The sequence below is a fragment of the Aristolochia californica genome, unplaced genomic scaffold (assembly GCF_029961685.1).
Source record: "Aristolochia californica isolate CCGP_79_NKW_82.1479 unplaced genomic scaffold, dmAriCali1.0.hap1 SCAF_9, whole genome shotgun sequence".
In the NCBI taxonomy this organism is placed as follows: domain Eukaryota; kingdom Viridiplantae; phylum Streptophyta; class Magnoliopsida; order Piperales; family Aristolochiaceae; genus Aristolochia; species Aristolochia californica.
Genome location: NW_027182290.1, coordinates 37,751,282 through 37,773,120, shown reverse-complemented (window position 1 = coordinate 37,773,120; position 21,839 = coordinate 37,751,282). Strand labels below are relative to the sequence as shown.

General features: G+C 38.2%; 3 protein-coding genes across 5 annotated transcripts; 1 reads left to right on the top strand and 2 right to left on the bottom strand.

The window, feature by feature from the left end:
* Positions 1-2,534: 2,534 nt before the first annotated feature.
* LOC137941410 (uncharacterized membrane protein At1g16860-like) lies at positions 2,535-8,211 on the top strand. Of its 2 annotated transcripts, none has more exons than XM_068786803.1 (5): positions 2,535-2,688; positions 4,868-5,965; positions 6,812-6,967; positions 7,146-7,357; positions 7,590-8,211. In XM_068786803.1, exons 2-5 carry the CDS (start codon positions 5,051-5,053, stop codon positions 7,780-7,782), a joined length of 1,476 nt encoding a protein of 491 aa, XP_068642904.1. In that variant the 5' UTR covers positions 2,535-2,688; positions 4,868-5,050; the 3' UTR covers positions 7,783-8,211. The 2 variants fall into 2 exon arrangements, with proteins under 2 accessions (XP_068642904.1, XP_068642905.1); XM_068786804.1 differs by having other exon boundaries at positions 4,834-5,965.
* Positions 8,212-11,450: 3,239 nt separating this feature from the next.
* Positions 11,451-15,704, bottom strand: LOC137941793 (F-box/kelch-repeat protein At1g51550-like). Its single transcript, XM_068787375.1, has 2 exons — positions 15,184-15,704; positions 11,451-12,839 (listed from the first exon to the last, which is right to left on the bottom strand). The coding sequence occupies exons 1-2, from the start codon at positions 15,572-15,574 to the stop codon at positions 11,878-11,880; spliced, it is 1,353 nt and encodes a 450-aa protein (XP_068643476.1). The 5' UTR covers positions 15,575-15,704; the 3' UTR covers positions 11,451-11,877.
* A 1,433-nt stretch (positions 15,705-17,137) lies between these two features.
* On the bottom strand, positions 17,138-21,829 carry LOC137941784 (uncharacterized). 2 transcript variants are annotated; one of them, XM_068787364.1, is made up of 9 exons: positions 21,528-21,829; positions 20,215-20,418; positions 19,971-20,073; positions 19,787-19,866; positions 19,607-19,684; positions 18,983-19,074; positions 17,962-18,073; positions 17,712-17,837; positions 17,138-17,634 (listed from the first exon to the last, which is right to left on the bottom strand). In XM_068787364.1, exons 1-9 carry the CDS (start codon positions 21,789-21,791, stop codon positions 17,524-17,526), a joined length of 1,170 nt encoding a protein of 389 aa, XP_068643465.1. In that variant the 5' UTR covers positions 21,792-21,829; the 3' UTR covers positions 17,138-17,523. The 2 variants fall into 2 exon arrangements, with proteins under 2 accessions (XP_068643465.1, XP_068643466.1); XM_068787365.1 differs by having other exon boundaries at positions 20,215-20,403.
* Positions 21,830-21,839: the final 10 nt, after the last annotated feature.

Below are 21,839 nucleotides of genomic sequence, written 5' to 3'. Positions count from 1 at the left end.
AGCTGGTCCAGCCATTGGTTCTCACGTTCTGTGTCCAACCTGCCGGTTACAACAGAGCTTTCTTTCATCTAATGACTTCTGTGCTCTCTTGTTAAAATTGATTGGAAACATGATATGATCATCGATTCAAAGGCTTAGTTGGGCGTCGCTGGCCAAATCATAATAAATATTACATGCTTACATGGGTTTGTCTCCCTGACTTGCGCGACCACATGTCTTTGGCCTCGTCACTGTCATGAGCCAACCTTCCGGGTCAACCCTTGAATCCGGTCTTAAAATATAAATTAAAAAAAAAACAGCTACCCTTCTCCGTTTGAACTTCTGAGTTCTGAGTGTGTCACAGTTGAGGCAGCCATGGGAGACTGGAAAAATGCAAGTACTTTTAAACTGAACATCGTCGTCTTTGTTTATTGGTTCAGAAAGATCGTGGGGACGTGAAATGCTATCAGTAATGGCAGAAAAGAGGATCTCTGCAACGACTGAAAATCGCACAAGGATAGAATTATCAAATCCTATTGGCTTCCACTGGTACAGCTATACGCTTGTCACATCACTTCCCTCTTCCTAAACACCGCCGAGAAGGAGATCGGGTAGGGCCTTTCTATTCCTGAAATGAAGACTTGATGGTTGATACCGCCTGTCACGGCATTGTTTCCACTGTCTTCCCTCATCAGTCTCGTCATGAACTGGGATTTACAGGTCTAATGGATTGGTTTCTTTCTTTTATTTTAAATTATCTAGTCAAGACACCTTTGCTGCTCTCTGGAGAGCATCTTTCGACTTTAATGGAGATACTGGTTTTATTCATTTATTAAACAAAAAAATATGTCACCCATTTACACCCATTATTCCACCTCCGCTCAATATCATAAGGATTATTATCATCCCTGGTCTTTCCTCCAAATCCCTTTCTCCCTCACTCTCATCTTCCCAATCTTTCTCATCCAGTCACTGGAGCGGAGACATTAACTACTGAAACTGGAAATATCGTTCCTGCTTCCCTTATCGAGTGCCCACACTTGTAATATCCCATAATGACAACAAAAGGCCAATTCTAGTAAACCCTCTGCTAAAGCAATCTACTGAAAAAGCAAGGAAAAGACACTGAATGCAATGGAATACCATAACTGATCCCTTCGCACTGAAGCTTTCTCTCCTCTGCAGAACGCGCCCCCCCCTTTTAAACGGCAAAAAACTAGGGCTTTCTCCGACCCGGCCCTCGTCAAATTCTTCGACAAATCCCGAGCGCCGCTCGCTGTTGCAGAAAAAAAATTAAAAAATGACGGCAACTTTGATTTTCGTGTGGGATGTTTTTCTGAGTTTCTTCATTAAATGCCAAATATTCCTCTTCGAGTCCCTCCCATTAAATGGGGCTTGAGGGTGATATCTGGAATTTTCGCCGCTCCACCTGCTCTTAACAGTTGGAAAATGACTAGGCTACTAATTTTTCATGGGTGGGTGAGGATGAGATGAGGATCGCGACGGTGGAGCTTCAATCCGTTGGTGAAGAATAGCAAAGCCTTGCAGAACAGGTCAAGTACTTGTGCTCAAATCTAAGCACCAATTGAAACTTCTTTATCTGGAAGTCAATCATTAGTCTTGTGTTGACTGTTTTCATATTAGGAACAACCTTTAATCTGAGACGCTCATAAGACTTAGAATTTTGTACCCTATAGCGGAATATATATATATTTTTATTTTATTTCAATTTCTTTGTGTTACTATGAAAATTTAAACTCCGCTACATTGGCAAAAGTATATTTTGTTGCTACACAAAAAAATAAAAAATATAATAAAAATCAGAATTTAAAAATTTGAATATTGATTCTATTACTTTGGTATGTCTAAAATTCGAGAATCTCACGCGCTTCTCACGTTAAAGCCGAGGAAGATAAACCGTCTGAACTAAGTAACTGGGGATTAATCGGATGCGGCCGTTCTCCCATAGAGCTTGGTTAACACATCGTTATCTTGTGGGGACGACCCAACGGCGGTGGCGAAAATCAATTGTCCAGAGTACCCTTATCTAACTTAACCCAGGTTCGATTTCCCCATCTCAGGCGAAATTACAAAATCACCCTTACCATAACCCAAGCGGTCAGGGGACAATAGAAAATCTACTTCTTCTATTAATTATTACTTTCTTTTAAGAAGTCCTTTTTAAAAAATTCATGCAATAATTTTTTATGATTTGTTCTCTAGTGAAACACTAACAAGTGCAATTTCCTCTCTGTAAGTGCAGAAAGAAAAAGGTGAACCAGACCCGCTCTAAGCCGTCCTCCCAAAAAACGTGAACCGGCCCAAAGCAAGGGTGTCTCTGTCATAACACATTATTACTTTCGATCGAGTTTCCTCGATCCAGCGACAAACCCAAAGTTACGAGGAGCCCGAATCTGAGGAAGGAATTGTATTTTAGGAAAAGTTTTAGGGTACATTTGTCATTTCGTTCGTAATGTAGAAAATGGAGTAAGGAAGGTGCGGGGTGTTTTTCGCTTTTTATTTTTTTCTTTTCTTTTTAATTTTTAAGTTTTTAATTTTTCGCTCTCTTCTCTTCTGAGCTGTTGCAGGTGGAAAATACGCAGTGGAGGAGATCTCGCTGCGATGGCGATCGGTCGCAACTTACAGATACTTCTTTCTGTTATTTGATCTGCCATTTTCCAGACTCGAATGTTTTCTTGTTTGCGGAAGGTAGGGGCATATCTGCTGGCGCGCTCTTTCTACTCCTCTTGTACTGCTTCCCCTTGGTCACTGAAGCTTGAACTAGGGTTTAGATCCCTGTCACTTCCTGCGGTGTTTGAAGGAAAACGATAATGTGGTCTTTTGTTTCGGTACTCGTGTTGCCGTCTGTTTTCGGCTTGTGATTCTATGAGTCATATGGTTTGTCGTTTGTTTTTTTTTTTCTTGGGGGTGTTGGACCCGGACGGAACGGTTGCTTTGCTTGTTCTGGTTGCTTTCTAAGGTAAATTATGAAATGTAGGTTTTGGGGGGTTTAAGGTCTGGTCTCGCTCTCCTTTTAGTTGGAAATGGTAGGGTTTGGGTTTCTTCTGTTGCAGGAACGCTGATTAGCACTGGGATCTTCTACATTTGACTTTATTTGGTGGCCATGAGGCAGAATGTCGAAGTTAGGCTTTGGAGTAAGAGTCGTGTGGTCTACATGTTGAGAAACATAGGATTTCTGGGTTTTCTCTGGAGTTGAATCTGCATTGGAGTGCAGATCTTTTGCATTTTGCTTGCTTGAAATGCAACTGAATTTTGTTTAACGTAATCTGGAATTTGGACGAGGAATGCTCATAGGTATTTGATTATGACGGTTTTGTTCTGAATCGCCATTTATGGTTTTAGATCTTCTCACATAAATTTAGGGGGCGTTCGAAGTCTATGACCAAGTCGTAATATTGATGGTTCAGTATTAGATCCCAAAACTTTCGACGTTTTAAATTTAGGTGTCGAAGTGATAAGTGAGAGTATTAGATCCTTTAGCTTCTTTGTTTTAGAAATTAGGTTACTTCCTTCTCATCATTGTGTCTCACTTCCGTTTTTACTTTTTAAGTGTTGGCTCATGTCAGGGACCGTCCAACTGATTTTGGTTTTCCTACCCGTCCAGGATTTATTTTTCCTGATGATGTGTATGGAAATCAAAATATGGCATGTTAGCACAGATGGGTGTTGTGCCTGACCTGGAATCTGGATCCATCGGACAATAGTTTTTTCCGATTTTCTTACTGTTCACTTTGCGTGTTGAATTTTAGATGTAGATTCCATGAAATTATATTTTTCTTCCTTAAAACCCATGATCCCTGTTAGGTTCTTTAAATAAAGAGGTTAACAAAATCATTTAATTACTATCATTTTTAATAGTTTTAATTAATATTATTAATTGCAATTCTGAGAGATGCTTCACCGGTTTTATCATTTGATTTTAATTATGGCTTGGCATGACTGTATTTTGGTTTATCTTTTGGAGTTTTGGTTATTGGTATTTATGTTTCTGTGTGGGAACTGCTAGGAATTTTGCTTCTCTCTCTCTCTCTCTCTCTCTCTCTCTCTCTCAAGTATTTAGGAGTGTGATGTTGTGACTTTCTTTTTACTTCTGTTCTGATAGGTGAGTCCGGAAGGTTTCTGATCTTTGTGTTCATAGACCACTGTTGTTTAACAGTTCCAGTTTTGTCTGTAAGGAATGTGGCCACCTGGGGGTTTGAGTTGATATTATGTCTCTCTAGGTTTTGATGCCTACTAAAGGATTAAATGGCCTTTAAAGGGTTGTGTCATTGGTTTAGTTCAACCTGCCTGTTGTTAACGTATTGTACTTTCACATTTCTTTCTTTCTTATAGTCTGTTAATATTAACCAATGTGATTGCTTTTTTTCTCTGATATTTGAGCTGTTATGAGTGTATATCTTGCAAATTCTGGCCTTGAAATAATCTTTATTTTTGTGCCAGATCCACCATGAGTGTGCCATGGTTTATTGGTGTTCTAGCAAATTTTATTTTTCTTTCCTTCACTTTACCTGATCTTTGGTTGGTTCACCATCATTTCCTTCATGTGATGAAGTTGCACATTTGGGTTAACATCAAAGATATGTCTTACTAATTATGAGCATCTGAAAAGTATGAATTTAGTAGAGATTGAACTTTCATCTAAACTTTCTTCTGAGAATTGCAAAACTATTTGACTGACAAAGGTACTGAAAAGTTCCCTAGATTAGCTGCTGGATATGCCTGTGGCTTCTTTCAACATAATTTAACTACTGCTTTGTAAAAATCATTTATCATTTTTTATATATATATATATATATATGTCAACTGATGATGTTTATACGTTTTCATCTCCAGAATGCCTCTGAGTGCGTTTTTTCTGATCTGACAGATGCACATTCACATTGCTGATTGCTGGAGTTTTACATAATACCATATCTAAATACCATCTGGATTTTGAGTTATTAAAAGATCTTTTTGGTATCTGGTGATCATATTCAAAAAATTCAGATAAATCAAGGCCTCGGAGGTGTCCGGTTCATCTAAGAGCCTCTTGATCTTTTAACGGCACCTGATGGGTTCCCGATTTCCCTCCCATCAGCTCAGCAATGGCCTTTACGTTTCTGGCCGGCCTGAACAACCAAAGGAGAGGCCTGCCACCATGAGCTCAATTGCTATGCCCTATACAGGTGGAGATATAAAAAAATCTGGGGAGCTTGGAAAAATGTTTGATATTCCTGTTGAAGGCTCAAAATCAAGAAAGTCTGGACCCATAACTGGTGCTCCATCTAGGACAGGATCATTTGGTGGGGCGGCTTCTCACTCTGGACCCATCAATGCTGCTGCTCGGTCTAGCTATTCCACTTCTGGTCCTGTCTCAGCTGGTGGAATTTCAGGCTCTGCTTCAATGGTCACTGGAGGTTCAAATAGACAGAAGTCCAATTCTGGCCCTCTTAACCGTCATGGTGATTCTGTTAAGAAGGCATCAGGTCCTCAATCCGGTGGTGTTACCCCAGTTGTTCGTCAAAATTCAGGCCCTCTTACACCAGTACTCCCAGCCACAGGGCTCATTACATCAGGGCCAATTTCTTCTGGCCCGCTGAATTCATCTGGGGCTCCAAGAAAGGTGTCAGGTCCACTTGATTCTCATGGGTCAGTTAAATTGCACAGCACTTCTATTGTTCACAACCCTGCTGTGACTAACTTGAGTCAGGAGGATGAGTATTCCTTCAAGAGGAGCTTCCCAAAACCCATACTTTGGTCTGTGATTCTTCTGTTTGTGATGGGCTTCATTGCTGGTGGATTTATACTTGGTGCAGTCCACAATGCGATTCTTCTTATTGTGGTTGTGGTGCTTTTTGGGATTGTTGCTGCGGTTTTCACATGGAACACTTATTGGGGAAGGAGAGCTGTCACTGGTTTCATTGCTCGTTATCCTGATGCTGAGCTTAGAACGGCAAAAGATGGACAATATGTCAAAGTTTCTGGGGTATGTGACATGTTGACAAATAGTCTTGATCTTTCTAGTCTGGAACACTTATTTCGTAAACTGATTCTCAGAGGGTATTTAGATTTTGGTTTCATGTACTGAAATAGCTGCATGTGCCAATTGTGAAGCCGGTGCAATCCTTCCCACTCACTGAAAATATTGTGAATAGTGAGCTTAGCATACTGTGGCTGCTGGCCAGATTTCTTACCTTGATGTGACAAAATTTAGAAAAAGATGACAAACATGGAAAAGTTGGAAGATCAGCAATCATGTTTGTTCCATTAGAGGCTTAGCCCTGGAACTTGTCGTTTAGTTGGTGATTCGTGGTTCTTATGATGCCCAACTCTATTTCAGAAAAAAAAAAAAAAAAGGATGTCAAACCTTTTTTTGCCTTGTTATAAGTGTTCTTTTCCAAACAAATAATTATACTCTAGGAAATGTGGTGTATGAAGGCAAGGAAAAATAATAGATCACTTTCTGAAACTCACTGCAATGTCTACAATCTGAGATTCAGTGCTCAGCTAATGAAATGAGAAAGATTAAAAAAATTGATGCATGATTTGTAAGATAAAACTGAGAGGGAAGTCTGCTTCTTGCAGAGCAGTTTTATGGAGCATATGTTTGCTCAAAGTTGTTTCATTTTCTGTTCCCTGTTGTGTATGTACTTATTTCGGCAATGGATTCATTAATTAATTGTGCCCAAAATGTATGCTCTGTAATTCTAAGTAGTGTAGGCTGTAATGTTTCTGAAGTGCTTTTACCCTTTTCTCAAGTTTCCTCTTACCTTGCCTTTGCTTTTTAAGTTTTGCATCTTTAAAAATACAAAGAATTTCATTTTCTTTCCAGGTAGTCACTTGTGGAAATGTTCCCCTTGAATCATCCTTCCAGAAGGTCCCTAGGTGCGTGTATACGTCGACCAGTTTATATGAGTACAGGGGATGGGATTCTAAAGCTGCCAATGCTACACATAGACGCTTTACATGGGGACTCAGATCACTGGAGGTGTGTCTCCTTTATGTAGACATCTTTTGCATTTTCATGATGAGAAAAGTGAATATCCTGTAGTTGTGTTCTTGATGGGGGACAAGAATGTTGGTTTTATATTTTTGGTCTGGGTCACCTGAGTTTGTGATACCTTAACTAGGACTTGCTGATGTAATGGTATCTCTTTTTAATGCAGCGGCACGTTGTTGAATTTTACATCTCAGATTTTCAATCTGGACTGCGAGCATTGGTTAAGACTGGCTATGGTGCTAGAGTGACTCCATATGTTGATGAATCAATTGTTGTTGACATCGATCAGAAAAACAGAGATATGTCTCCGGAATTTGTCCGTTGGCTGGGCGAGAGAAATCTTTCTAGTGATGATCGAGTTATGCGTTTGAAAGAAGGGTAAAACTTTGCAAAATCATATTTAATATATAATATCTCTCAAATGTCCTCACATGAAGGCCTGATTTAGTTTCAATTCGTTCATAATTCTAGCAAAATAACTATACTAGCTTGTGGATGAACGAAGGTTTCAAAACATTTAGGTGATGTAATACTGTTTTTGAGATGTTTCAATGTTCATCAAACTTTCAATTTTCAATGGGTTTAGATACGGATATTTTGGTTTTGGCAGGTACATCAAAGAAGGAAGTACTGTTAGTGTGATGGGAGTTGTTCAAAGGAATGATAATGTACTTATGATTGTTCCGCCCCCTGAACCGCTCTCAACGGGTTGTCAATGGGCTAAATGTATCCTTCCGGCGAGCCTTGAGGGTATTGTTTTGAGATGTGAAGACACATCAAAGGTTGATGTGATACCTGTTTAGGTGGGGATCAGTTTGTGTTGATTAGATATGCAATTTGCAAATTGTTTTTGTTCGGTTATGATGATGGGTTTAGTTGGTTGAAGGTGGTGTTTTCCTTTTTTTTTTTTTTTAATTCCTTTTTTTGTTTTCTGAAAACACTTCTGTTGTATAGCTTCTGATGCTTTCTTTTTTAAGCTTTGAAAGCCCTTGTAATGAGGATTGTTTGATTATTATAGTTGAGGGAATGTTGTGTTGGAGAGGAGGCTAGGACTGCTTTTATCTGTGAAGAATGTCGAGGTCTAAAAAGAGTAAAATGATTTGAAAAAATTGCCACGTTGGTAAGTCCTATGCTGGTCTAGCACTAAGGTTGCTCTCAGATGTTTGGCCTGTGTATGTTCTTTTCTCAGGAGGTTTCGGTCTTGTGATGGGAGCTTGTTCTTTTCCATTTCAGTTATTGAATTCATTCTTTCATGTGTCGTCTTATATTAACTTTCGTTGATTTTGGAAGATGAAGAAACATCAAGCATGCAGGTAGAACTAAAGTTGAAGAACAATCTAGTATGATACAGATGCTAAAAATAAATTGAATTCAAGTGTGGACTGTGATGAAGGCGCGGGAGCGGATTACCTCATAGGCTTAAATCCTCTCAAACTCATTTAAGTAGTGGAAACACAGCAGACGTGCGACACTACTGTTGAGCTCAGTCGCTTCTTGTTCTTTCTGAAGCATGCCCACATTAAATCTGTTTACAAATGTTTCAGTGGATGCCATTGTCTCCTTTCAGTCGCTTTTGCCAATGTAAAACCGTTTTAGGAGAAACTTGTTATTTCATTTCGTGATTGTTCTTATTATTTGTATTGTTTTCTTTTATTTAGCATGCTTTCTTTTTCCACTTCCGTTTGATGGTTCAGTATGTCATGATTTTGTTGAATGGAGAGTTCAGTTTCCATTGGGGGGATAGGCCCCAGTTTGAACGGCAAACTCACTTCTGCCCTTGCTGATATTACCAAACTCTCCATTGAAAGCTCCAGGATCCATATCAAGTTTTATGAAGTTGAGTTGAGCTCTGGAACAATTTGAGTTTATTATTGCCTTGATATCTTTGTCTTTTGTATTTCATACTTGTATTAGCTAGAGTCTCTTGTTGTTTCTAGATGCTTCTATAAGCAATTTATTCCCATCCCTTTAAGTAGGTGAAGTGAATAGAATCTGCTCTTAATTTGTGTTTTTTTTTTTCAGTGCTATCTGTCTATTATCATTTTTATTTAATTTTCGAAACTGAGGCCAAACGTCTGTGGAGTTGAATAATAAAGGCAATTCTGTAAAATACAGAATTTTAGACGATACTGGTTTCTGTTGCTCTCTTTCTAGGCAAATGAATAGATTTGCTGGACAATCATTTACCAATTGGCCACACTTGCTAGTTTTCTTTTCTCCGTAGTCCAATTTTTCAACAAATTACTGTTCACGGTGGTATAGTTTTTAAGAGATTTGTTGAACAATAGACAATGGCTACAACCAAAACTAGAGTGGGGGCATACTGGTAGGACATCACTGCTGCTGTTTGTTGGTCCCTCCTCCGTGGGATCCAGAGACCCTTCCATGCTTCCCTTAGCAGCTTGAATTCCCATTTTGCTTCCTCTATTGTATACCCGAGTTATCAAAGGTCTATCAGAATACTTCACAGTTTGAACATCTTTGTCACTTTGTTAAGCTTCTGAAATCTTAAACTAATGAGGGGAGGTGAAAGTTTTTGCAGTATTAGATTATTATTCTTGCCTTTGATGATTAAGTAACAGCAGCCATTTCTGCTTAAGTACAAGAAGGTAAAATTCTGATACTAGTTTTTTTTTATTGTATTTCATACGTATTGATAATGAGTACAAACACAGGTAATACTTGCCTATCAAGACTTTTCATTGCCTCATTTTCCATGTAAATATCAAAAGGAGATAAAATTTTTAGTTCATCTTTGAGTTTGAGTTTTCCTATTTTCTATCTTATTATCTCTCTAAGCATTGATGTGAATTGAGCTTCTTTCTCCTAAAATTTGAGTTTTTTAGCCAAATTTGTCTTCTAATCAAAGAATTTTGGTTCGACTTAACCACTCCATGATGTGCTCATTTAAGATATGTAATATATTACATCAATGTTGTTTTCAAGTTGTATCTTTGTTACTTGGTTGTATATCTTCCGCATAGATAACTCCGAAAAATTGTAGTCACCTAAAAAAAGTTATACTTAATCAAATTTGTTTAGTTATTTAATTACTACCATTACAATCTCCTTTCTTATTAAGGTGGTGGTTGTAACCCTTTACTTGGTAGCCTTTCTCCTACTAGTTTTTTTTTACTCTCGTTTATCCTCTTTTTTGCCTACCTTTGGGTTTTTATCGCCGTCTTGTGAGTGACAGGTAGTATCCACTTTAATGATTATTATCATTATTTTTGTTCAAAATCCTTAGTGTTGGTTTTGACTTATGTTTTTATCACTCATTTTTTACTTTTGAGAATTTGTATTCAATTTTATACTTATCCTTGGGACATCTTACTGGAGGAGATCATTGCAACAATTATTTTTTTTCTTTCTAGTTAGGATCATGGTCATTACCTCCCAACTTGAGGGGGAGAATAGAAGGAAAAGTATGAGGATGAGAATGAAAGTTAGTGTTACAATAGTTGTACCTCCTTCTAAATTCCACGTTTGAGAAGTAGTATAATCTACAAGAAATAATTCTACATGATGCGATAACTTTTATGTGACTAAAATATTCAAGAAAGAGGGAGCATAAAAAATGAGGTTTTTGTATTTATGAAGAATTTTTCAGCAAAAGAAAATTAAAAAAATCATTATCATTGCAAGTTGAAGTTATAACTTTAGTTTGAGGGGGAGTGTTGAAGAGTAGGTAAAGTAACGAGTCACATGACTCTCACAACGAGAAGTTTTATAGTGTCAGAATTATTATGGAAGAAGGTCTGATAGAAAAGTTTAATTGTAATTAGATTCTACTTGTTTTCTCTACTATAAATAGAAGTTCATGTACTCAAATTACATCAAATTAATGAAATTTTTCTCTTTTCCAAAAATTCAACAAAAGTTTAACATTTTAGAGGTGATACATATACCAAAGGTCTACTAAGTATGTTTGATGTCTGTAATTTGTGATAACTTGTCTGGACACGGTGGTTCGCAAGTCAGGTACATCTGCCTTCATGGTTTTCGAAGTAGAGGAACTATCCTTAAACGAAGGCTGCCAATGACTTTTTTTTTGTACAGAATCGACTTCTCCAGTGAATTTCACTTATTTACTGTCTTGATGACCTTGTAGAGGGGGAAAAGGGAAACTCGGAGATGGAGAGGTTGGAAAAAAGTTTTATTTTCAAAATTCAAAGTGAAGGAACGAGTGTGATTCTAAATTGGACGTTCTTTTCAATCTTCAAGCATTCTAGAAAAAACCAGAGAACTTTGAGGAACAGAAAACCGAAAAATATCTGTCAACTTCAGTGATTGTATAGATATCCCAGTTCAATTTCAGCGTGGGAAGATGTATAATATATGATCCTTTCAATCCAACAATGTTAAATCTTTATAAAGGATTTAGCTTCCAGAGCTCATAAAATTCCCACGCAGATAATCTTAACACTTGACTGAACTTGCAGAACAGCAGTTCTCATGGAGAAAAACGTAAAATCAAGAAAAAGATTATAATAAAGTTTCTCTGCAAGTGTAGAAACTATAAAGGGAAACTACGTTATTCCCTTAATTTTGTTACAAGCATATGCAACTCCAGTAACAGCTAGCTTCTCAATCAAACGCCTGAAAATAAGTTTACTTATTGGAGCAGTTGGACTGGACAAATTTCGTCAACACTGCTCCTCCACAAGAGAATTAGAGATTACGCGTAACTGTGACTCCTAACTGAACAGTAGCAAAGCATTCACAAATTCTTGCACTCCCATTCATGGTAGAATCACCTCATTTCACAAGCAAAGCTAATATCCCTCTACGATACACTAGAGTATGATGCTTCCAGGTAGCTTTCTTGGTCCCCAATAAGAAGAGAAGACCATTTCTAACTTCTATCCATGCCGATGACAACTCTGCAGACTAATAAACTAAAGCAGCAGCTTTACCAGATACATGTCTCCATCAAATCTCAACCCAACTGCTTCTGCAAGCTGAGTCGGACCATCCACCATACCCCCATAGAGATATATACTCTGTCCAGATTGATTTGCACAAGCTCTGTGGAATGATCTACGACTTGGCAGGTGGCCCTCGATTTTCAATCTTTTCCACATCTTTCTTGACGATCTCTTCAAGTTCAGTGCATGGGATCGTGTCCTGATAGCCAGTATAACACTAGGATCCAGCACCCAAAAGTCATCTTTCCGGTGCATCTGGGAATCTTCTCCTCCATAGATTAGAACTTGGCCTCCTAAAATAAGTGTTGCCGAGTGTCCAACTCGAGGATCAGGCATAGCCACAGGCACATTAGATGTGTCACACACAAGTTTCACCCATTCAGGATATTCCCCTCCAATGTTAAAGAGCCATAAATCATTATGCACTTCATAACCATTTCCTCTCCCTCCAAAGAGGATCACCAGAGTACCACCAATCCATGTTAGGGTATGCCCTGATCGAGCTGGGGGTGACACAAGAGCAATAATCTCATGCCAAGTGGCTGACCTCCCACCATCTCTCAGATCCAATAACCATGTATCATTTAGACGGGATCCATCGATGTCAATTCCCCCGTGTATCACCATTTTCTCACCAACACAACATCCCGCATGGGCCCCACGGGGTGGGGGTGCATTAGGGCCCACATCCAATAACTCCCATGAGAGGTTAATTGCTTGCTTTTCATTACAAATGACATGGCCAATCCATGTATCATTTTGCCGCTTTCCCTTGTCATTTATCCCACCAAAAAGAACTAGTCTGTCACCAATGACACTGCAACTCTGTCCAAAGCGTCCTGTTGGGCCACCTGAATTGATCTGTTGCCAGAGTAGTACATGCTGGAAGCCATTCCCAGTGTGTGTTATCCATGTGTCATCTAGATGACGTCCTGCAAGAATCAATTTCAGTCTTGAGAGAAATCTACATACAATGAGCAGAAATATCCCCTTGGAAGTTTCCCAGATCAACAGAATAGCAAAAAGAAGGACAGGCAAACAATTTCACTCGAAGAGGGGGAAGATAGGAAGATAATGGGGTCCTGAACCTGCAATCAGGCTTCAGATCAGGTCCTTCCCATAGAGCAGACGAAAGCTCAATGCTGTGCCGATTAAGCAAGTTTCTGCAACTTCTCTCCACAGAAAATATGAAGTCAACAATAACAGGTCTCAAGAGTATAATCATCTTGAGGACCATTCATCAAGTCATTTTATACCATCCTCAATTTCTCTGACATCATTTTTGCAGTTTTTTGCTTTCATCATAGTATGATGTAATCAAAAGAGAAATGTTGCAAAATTGTAGAAATTCAGGGTGATGATAACCTTTAAAAGTATATGTTACCATCTTTCGAGTGCATGCAAAAGAATCTAGAAAGCAACCATTCCATTAACAAAGTAACTTCTCCATAACACTACTCATCCGTTACAAAGACTTCATCACTTATGTGCTGGCCTTGGACAACTTTCAATGTTGTTGTGTGGCACTATAGACAAGCAGAAACCTCTGTTACTTCAATGAGGGTTCTCCTCCCTCTTTGCCTTTAAAGTAGAACTAATGTAACATAGCAAAAAGCTAAGTTAGATGCAGTAAGGTTCAAGCCCATTTTTCATGTTATGCATAAAAAAGTTTGAAACTTGTCTGTGCAGTCTGTGATCCCTCATAGATGAAAGAGTGACATGCTTCATGGCATGTGAATATTTTGTGCAATCCTCAAGTACTAGATAAATATGGTCTCGTTTAAAAAGCTATTATACTCATCCCTCTCAGATTGGATAACAGATTCTATGAGATAGAAACTCGTGAAAAATCTCACTTATGCTCTTCTTAGCATTCCCATGAATGATAGGCCACCTCTAGTTTATCTTACAACCTAAACACTTGTACTGCCATATCAGGTCTCACTTTTCAGTATTTACTTGTGCTACAAAATCTGGATCCATGAATATGATACTACAATTTTAGATTTTCACATTCTCTGGTAACCAGCATTTGATACACGGTTTAGCCAAATGTAGAAGATTCTTTCCAAGGCCAGCAGTTACATTTCTTCATTTTTCTGTACTAGCTATATTCGTTATGTTTTTACTCTTCTCTGGAAATTGGAAGTAGTACATATTTCTCAAGCCCTGAGGGGATAAGAAGTGGAGTCAAGTTTCATTTTTTTTTTTAAAGGATCACACTAATAAATTTTTTAAGTTCCTTAAAACCAAAAGCAACACAAAAACAAATTTGAGACTTCAACATCCTCACAGCTGTCCTTCTCCCCTTCCTCTACAACCCCATCCGAGCTATGCAAGCATAAGCACGGTTGGGGAAAGTTCTATGGTTTTGAGAATTAGCATACGCATTGGCCTACTGTATCCCATATTCTCAGTGGAAACAAAATAAAAACACTAATCCAATAGCCAAGACAGACCATAACACCAGGCAGATACTAGATTTCTTGACCGATGGAAAAGCAAATAATCAAACAGGTTGCAGGTGGTCTGATCAACACCTGACGCGTGCCCCACTCCACAAGAAACTTCCATGAGGAAGAAACATAGCCAGAATCTATGCGGTCAAAGCATGGAATCTCTTAAGATTCCTAGTACATAACAAACGGAAAAACCATAAAAAATACCTTTGCCAGCCAGCGGATGGGTTGATCTTCAGAAAAGTTCATGAGAGAGAAACAACGATATATACAAAAAGCACATGGAACCCATCAATGAATTACAAAGAAAATGTAAGACTTAAAGAATCAGAACAAGAAATCAACTTTGATCTCGTACTTCTAAGATAACATCGAGGAAGAACAAAGAAAAAAACCAAATTAGAAGCTATACTGAAAGGAAACATGCGAAATACTTGGGGAGCTCATCAAACCGGCGATATGATTTCTATATATAATGAGTGAAAATTGATGGTAGAATTATCATGCGTTGATCAAATAGACCAGAGACAGACCCAAAAAGAAGATCAAGTACATATAGATTCTTTATCCTATACTTCTGTCTTCTAGTAACTGTAGATAGACATAATTCATTTGACATTAGAAAAGGAAGAAAAAATAATAATCAAGCAGAGCCGCATTAAATAATTAAAAAAAGAAAAAATAAAAGAGACACGAATTCAAGTCGAAACTCATTGCATCTTCAATCCACTCTCCAATCCAATGGGAAGAAGAGAGAAAACACTAATAAGAAGATTGGCAAATAGAAGAGCAGAAGATGGGTATTGCAGAAACTGACCTCCTTCACACCCTCCACCAAACAAAACTAAACAATCTGCGACACAATTCAACGAGTGGGAAGCTCTTGGTATCGGAGAAATCCCATCTTTACCAGCTAACCTGACGCAAGAGACGGAACCGAACTGTGAAACCTGCTGATATAGTTGCTTCCAATGTATTATTCTGCATTCAGCCGCATAAGAAGCTAGAAGACCATCAACGGAGCTGCTTCCGAAATCTCTCCTACAGATTGACTGCCAGAATCCGTCAGAGGACACTGCAGTTCTGAATCTTTTGCAAGTCATAGAGAAAGAAAGGATCGACTCTATAGGAAGCAGGTGGAGGATGTAGAAGATGTGGTCATGTGCAAGGCGGGTTATGCAGGACTTGATGTTTTTAGCTTCAGCCATGGAGTTCAGCAGTATCGTCTCTGGAGCTGGTACCTAGTGATGCCTTGACTTACTGATGAATTCATGAGAACAAAATAGCAACGTCCTCATTATGATGAATGTGAGTTGGTGAGAAAAGAGAGAGGGACGACATGGGTAGTTTCGACATTGCCTTCCGGCATTCAGAGTGATCATGAAATACCCGACAGAGACTGCACGGGTAATTTGGCCCGCCTCGGAGAGAACAGAAGTAATGGTATCTAATAAAGACTTGGATTATTGTAGAGCGAATTGTCGCATGCAGAAGAGAGTAAATCGACCCTGTTCCGTCCGAAAAAAAATAGGCATTTTCTGTCATCCTATTGGTACCGGAATAAATCGGATAAGCAAGGTAACTGAGTTCTTCAACCATACGGGGTGGAGACGGTGAACAAGTAGCGCAATAACCGATGAGCGAGAGGAGGAGAGAAGAAGTGGGTAGGAAGGTAATTTAATTATATACAGAAGACAGAACAGCCAAGGATGAGAGTAGAAGCAGGAAACATTCAAAACATGGTTTGGCAGTTTGCATCATTTTCTGCTCCACGTCGGAAAGAACAAATTTCCTTCTTTCTCTTTGATTGGTTTATTCCACGGAAGATAGGATTGGCACCATCCTCTCGCTTCAGTAATCCTTTCCAGGATCTTACCAAAAAAATAAAAGACCAATATTTTTCAGGTTTGCATCAAATGATATGATCTGTTCATCATATGGTCATTGACATCAGTGCATTCGTCATCTGAAGAAGCTTTTTTATTTTTTATGATCAATCTAAAACGAACTTTTTGCAGTCCTCTCCTCCCCTGATTTCTCCAGAACGCAGCTTCTGATGATTTCTAATGCAACAGGAGAAGAATAATACTCCTAGCCCGAGTTAATTGAAAGCGAGCATCAAAGACGAGTAGATTACACAAAAAATGTTAAATATCTCAACCAAAAACTGAAAGAAATAACAAAAAGTTTGATTGTAGAGGTGGGCAGAAACCGCAGAACCGCAAGACAAATTTTATGTTGGAATTTTTTTGTTGTTCTGGTTCACGGAACGATTAAATACTATTATTCAGGAAATGATAAAAACACAATTGATAAAAAATACATATTCGGACCAATTACACAGCACATAAATTTGCTGTTTACCTCAAGTCAGCATAGAAAAGCAGAAACGTATGATCCGTGGAGACCCCGGCCACATCAAACATGGTTTATCTCATTCAGAGCGCTTTTCTTGTTGAGCTTTTGTAAGATAAGAACAGAGGACAGTGGCCTCGTCATTTGAGAGCTCAACAGAAGCCCTTCTTCACTTTTGATGAATCGCCTCAGTAATTTCAGGACATGCATTAAACACGAACAGATCACAGAATTGGAATTCATATAAATAAAAGGTCATAAATAAGATAAAGAGATAGGACCAAACTATATGTTCCACGGCCTTTCAGAACAGAGATTTTGCTGCACTACCACACCGACAGCTTGTTTCAATTGGTGGAACGATTCTTTCCTGCTTGCTATTCACAAAACTTGCAAGACCACCGCATAGTCTCATTAGTACTTTTCTTTTATAGGTTAAGAAGCACCTTTAGTCCACATGAAATCAACTACATTTACGACAAGGAAATACAAGCTTATTGCAAGTCTCATGCACCACAGCCCCCACACATTAACTAAAAATGGCCTCACACAGATAATCAAAATGAAAAAAAAAAATTATACACCTTGATCTACAACTCATAAAGAAGTACTGAAAAAACAACTTGAAAATTAGTAATGAACTTTTTAATTCACAAAGTTTGACAATCAATTCTCCTTTTCTCCAATTTCACATGGTATCTGGAGGCAACCAAATTTGGCAATGTCTAGTAGGTTGTTTATGATTTGATCTTCTATGCTGTGTTAGAAAGGAAAGGAGAGCACTGAGAACCTTGTAAGTAATTCAAAAATTTTGCCTGGACCCCTTGCGTATTAGTTTATGAAGGGCAGCCTTTGCTTCCTCTAGGGTTTCAACAGAGTGACCCACATCGAATGACAGCCTCTGAATGTTGATCTGAAAGACAGCAAAATTTAGATATGCAAAAACACCCCAACTGGAAAGATTGGAGGAGAATGGAAATGGAGAGAAACCTGTGCTCCCTGTCGAACTCGAATGTCAGTACCCTTGCTATCAATTGATATGAGTGCTGCATCATCTATCTCTGTCTCGCTAGATAAGAGTTCTTTAAGTGGCTTTGAAAAGATAGCATTGAGTTCCTGGGCATATTTTATGAGTAACAGATATAACTTTCTTATCTAAGAGTCCCCCTTCAAACAGTTTCTGTCGCATCATTTCATAATATCAAGCACAAAATGAGAAGCAGTATGACCAGGTGCTCACCTTCAAGTACTGTTCCCCTCCATCAACTGCAATTTTGTCTGGCCTAAGGGCTTCATACTTCTTGACATCCACCCAGGCAACAGTACCAAAACCTCCAATGAAGTATATGTCACTGATCATAAAAAAACAGATGAAACACTCTCCTTTCATTGGCCAAACAGAACAACATGTATTGTAAATCCTTACCAGTTCACTCTCCAGACAAAGAAGTAAGCAATCATGGATTATACATTCTTAGATGTAGTTGATCTTCTCATACATTCTTAAATAGTTGATCTTTTCTTCAAAGAGAGCACAAAAAAGCTAGAAAAGAAAAAACAAAAACTCTGAATTTTTTCCATAAAAAATAATAACATATTGTACATGTAAAGTAACGATGGAATATATTCAATACAATTATTGCATTTAGAAAAGAATTTGGAAAAAACAAAGATATAAACATTAGCACAGTGCTCCAATAAAAACCCATAGGCATCTTTCAAGTGCTTTTCAGTGACATAAACATTAAGAACTGATGGATGACAATATTCTACATATTTAATATTTCACCCTTGCAATTTGCTTCAAGAAACATATAAAGTAAAATTAAAATAGGATAGAATTTTTTGGTAAAATTAAAATGAAGGTTCTCATGAATCTAAGAACCTTGTTGTTTACTAGGGATGGACACAGGTCGGGTCGGGGTTGGGTTTCCTGAAACCTGCACTCTAACCCAAAAAAACCCCGAAATATCAAACCCGATCCCGACCCGATTACTTTCCCTGCAAACTCGTCCCCGACCTTAAATCTGAAGGGTTTTTTTCCCCGCCCTGTCCCTGACCCTTGGGGTGAAACCCAAAACCTGAACCTGGGGTTTTCGGGTCGGGTTCCTCATGAAATCCAATCCTATGCCCACCCACATTGTTTATTTTGTTTTGCTCGATTCTTTTACATGAAATATTATCAGTTCATGAGAACAAAACTTCAAACTGGAAACCAAGCTCAACTTGCCCACCACAACTGCTGTACTTACAAAACCAACCTGATGTTTTCCATCCTGAAGTAGTAAAAGTTGCCCCATTGTTGGGATGGCCCCTGCTGGTGTTTAGCTATGTACTGTTTGTGGGCCCATTCCTGATCATGAAAACTACAGAATATAAGGTCTCAAACATATTAGGCTCTAGGTAAAAGTTATACCAGATTGAGAATGATCCATCACACTTTTAAGTGAAAACAAACAGACAGTTTTTTCACAAGATGTGTGATTGTTGCATCTCACTAGTCCATCTAAAAAACTCTAGTACGTTCAACATCTCCAGGATATGCTCATCGTATCAAGTGATAGCTCTATGAGGTATCTAACATGACCAAGACAGATCCAGATTCAAAGACATCCAAGAACTAGTAGTCAGACTTACGGAACAAATAATATCATTTTTTCTACAATGACATTTTATAAAGATACTGCACACTGTCTAAAAATTTCTGTTTATGAAGCTTGACTACCATCAGGTAAAAATTCATGACTAACATAATTTTTTTGAAAAACTATAGTTCTTTTCTTTATAAAATGGAACATGGATCATCTGGCTAAAAGAAAGGTCCATAAAACAAATTAATTACATTAGTTATCTTATTTAAAAAGGAGTAAATACAAAACACACACCTGTTGCTCCTCAGGGAGTGGAAAAACATCACCAAATATTGTCACTCTTGCGTTCGACAATCCACTCCATCCTGGTATCTACAATTGCGAGAAACTATCAAAGAGGTTATTTTGTGTTAAAACAATGAAGAAGAAGAAGAAGAAACATACAAAATAACAACTAGAAGGCTAAGAAAAGACCTGCACAACAAGCGTGCATCTTGGATCTTCCATGAGATTGCGAGTGTGGATAGCCAAAGGTGAAAATGAAAAGATTGGATCTGAAACATAAAAAATAAAGCACAACGGCACAACATTTTATCCCAGATTGTTATTCGAAGAGAAAGAAAAACTCTCCCAAACACAAATTAAAATAATGACTTACGGCCCATAGAATCAGGAGCAAAGTCAACTATGGAACCAAATGGATAGCCCATTCTGCGGTGATGCATCCGTGACATTACTGTTGACAAATGGGCAAACCTGGCCTTGAATCATTCACAAAAACAACAACCACCAATTATGATCTAGAAAGCTAATTTAATGGAGACATTCTTTCGCTTGTCCTAAGAGAATATAGTATTTCTATTTTTTTTAATTACTCATTGCACCTTAATAGAATAACATACCTGCTCCATCAGATTCCGGACTGCCAGGGCTGGGTGAGGCAGACCATGAGCAGAGGTTGCACTCTGCACCCCACCAGAAATTGGAGTTCTAAAAAGACCAGCCCTGGTACCACCAGGAATTCCATTTACACTGATCGATATTGTGTCCATCTGCATAATTTCATGTGTGCGACTTCTTCTACTCTCCTTCTGGTATAAATTACTCTTCAAATAAAAAAATAATAACTGTAATGATAATATCATAACAAGGCCAAAATATACAAGCTAGGTCATAGTGTGAGTCAACCAGATCTTTTGCTTGTTGTTAACTTGAGGGGAGCATGGCTCAAAATAATGCCAGTCTCACTATCAATAACCTCTCCTACTCATATTCCACATGGATAGATAATTTATTTTACTGAAAAATGATTAAACTTGTATAAACCAACAAAACAGTCGAGCAAAAAAGAAAACTTAATGGAAAATTGAGATCAATAAAAAAAGTATTCCAGTACTGTTCAGCACACAACTAGTATAGAGAAAAAAATTGGTTAATTATAGAGAAAAAAATTGGTTAATATAAAATTAAAAGACGTAAGTTCACATAATATGTTCAAAATAAAAAGTAAAGACAAAGTTAACATAAATTAACAATACAATATCAGAAGTTAGATGTTGTGGAATAAAACTAAAAACAAATGCTAGGACATTATGTTAACAGAAACAAAGTACAAATCATTGGCAGTTGGTTGATTGGGTTTGACTTGACACAACTGATCTATAAAGCTGACGCCTAGGTTAAATATTAGAGTATAGCCTGTAGCATTATCGAAGTTCACACAGAAAAATAAGCAGATGTCTGTTTTAGGAAAAAATTCACTTCAGATGATTCTATATTTGACTCATCATGTCTTCGTTATCATTTGCCATCAGCCTTTGGGTATTGAATTGATTGTCTTCTCGTTTTATTCCTCTTTTTGTTCAACAAAATATCGACATCATAGAAAGAAAAAACCTGGGCTACTCAATCCGTTGAGAAACATTTGATGCAACCGACGTAAATGCGAGCTCGAAGCTTAAAGCAAATTTCAAACAGTACCACTCTTAACGCATTTAGAGGTGAGCTTCAAATATACCGGTTAATGTTTTCTCAATCGAACTATAGCTCAAGGATATGTGCAAGCAGGGTCCGATGCAAGTTTTCACTATTCAATCAGATGCATGGAAGGTGAAAACACGGAAGGCCCCTGTGGCAACAACTACAGGAAACACAAAATAACTCCTAAAAACAAACAAATATATCACTAAAAATAAAAAGAATTGTAGAATTCTACCTCCAACGAAGATGAATCCTCGTCAGAAATCAAACGAAACCCGTTACCCGAAGTCCCTTCTTCTTCACTACTATCTGAAACTTCACGTGCTTGCGCACGAACTCTAGGACGGCATATAAAAAGTTTCCGAGACTCCAGATTCTCATTGATTTTAACATGCATGCGTAGTTGAACGGATTTTTTTATGGCACAAGGAGGTGTCTGAATGACAGGGGAGGTTTCCGTTAATTTGTTATGGATAAAGGAGCTCGGAACGACTTCCATTTGTGAAGAAGGAACAAAGTGGAAAAGAGAGGAGGACGGGCAGGGTTT

What these genes read in the sequence shown, in the direction of transcription:
- LOC137941410 (XM_068786803.1), top strand. Translation starts at nt 5,051, where the DNA reads ATGGGTTCCCGATTTCCCTCCCATCAGCTCAGCAATGGCCTTTACGTT. An exon ending in GGGGACTCAGATCACTGGAG is followed by an intron (nt 6,968 to 7,145) that starts GTGTGTCTCCTT and finishes TTTTTAATGCAG; the next exon opens with CGGCACGTTGTTGAATTTTA. An exon ending in GTTATGCGTTTGAAAGAAGG is followed by an intron (nt 7,358 to 7,589) that starts GTAAAACTTTGC and finishes TGGTTTTGGCAG; the next exon opens with GTACATCAAAGAAGGAAGTA.
- LOC137941784 (XM_068787364.1), bottom strand. Translation starts at nt 21,791, where the DNA reads ATGGAAGTCGTTCCGAGCTCCTTTATCCATAACAAATTAACGGAAACC. An exon ending in TCCGGAATCTGATGGAGCAG is followed by an intron (nt 20,074 to 20,214) that starts GTATGTTATTCT and finishes GAATGATTCAAG; the next exon opens with GCCAGGTTTGCCCATTTGTC. An exon ending in TGCTCCTGATTCTATGGGCC is followed by an intron (nt 19,867 to 19,970) that starts GTAAGTCATTAT and finishes TTTATGTTTCAG; the next exon opens with ATCCAATCTTTTCATTTTCA.
- LOC137941793 (XM_068787375.1), bottom strand. Translation starts at nt 15,574, where the DNA reads ATGGCTGAAGCTAAAAACATCAAGTCCTGCATAACCCGCCTTGCACAT. An exon ending in TGGTGGAGGGTGTGAAGGAG is followed by an intron (nt 12,840 to 15,183) that starts GTCAGTTTCTGC and finishes TGATTCTTGCAG; the next exon opens with GACGTCATCTAGATGACACA.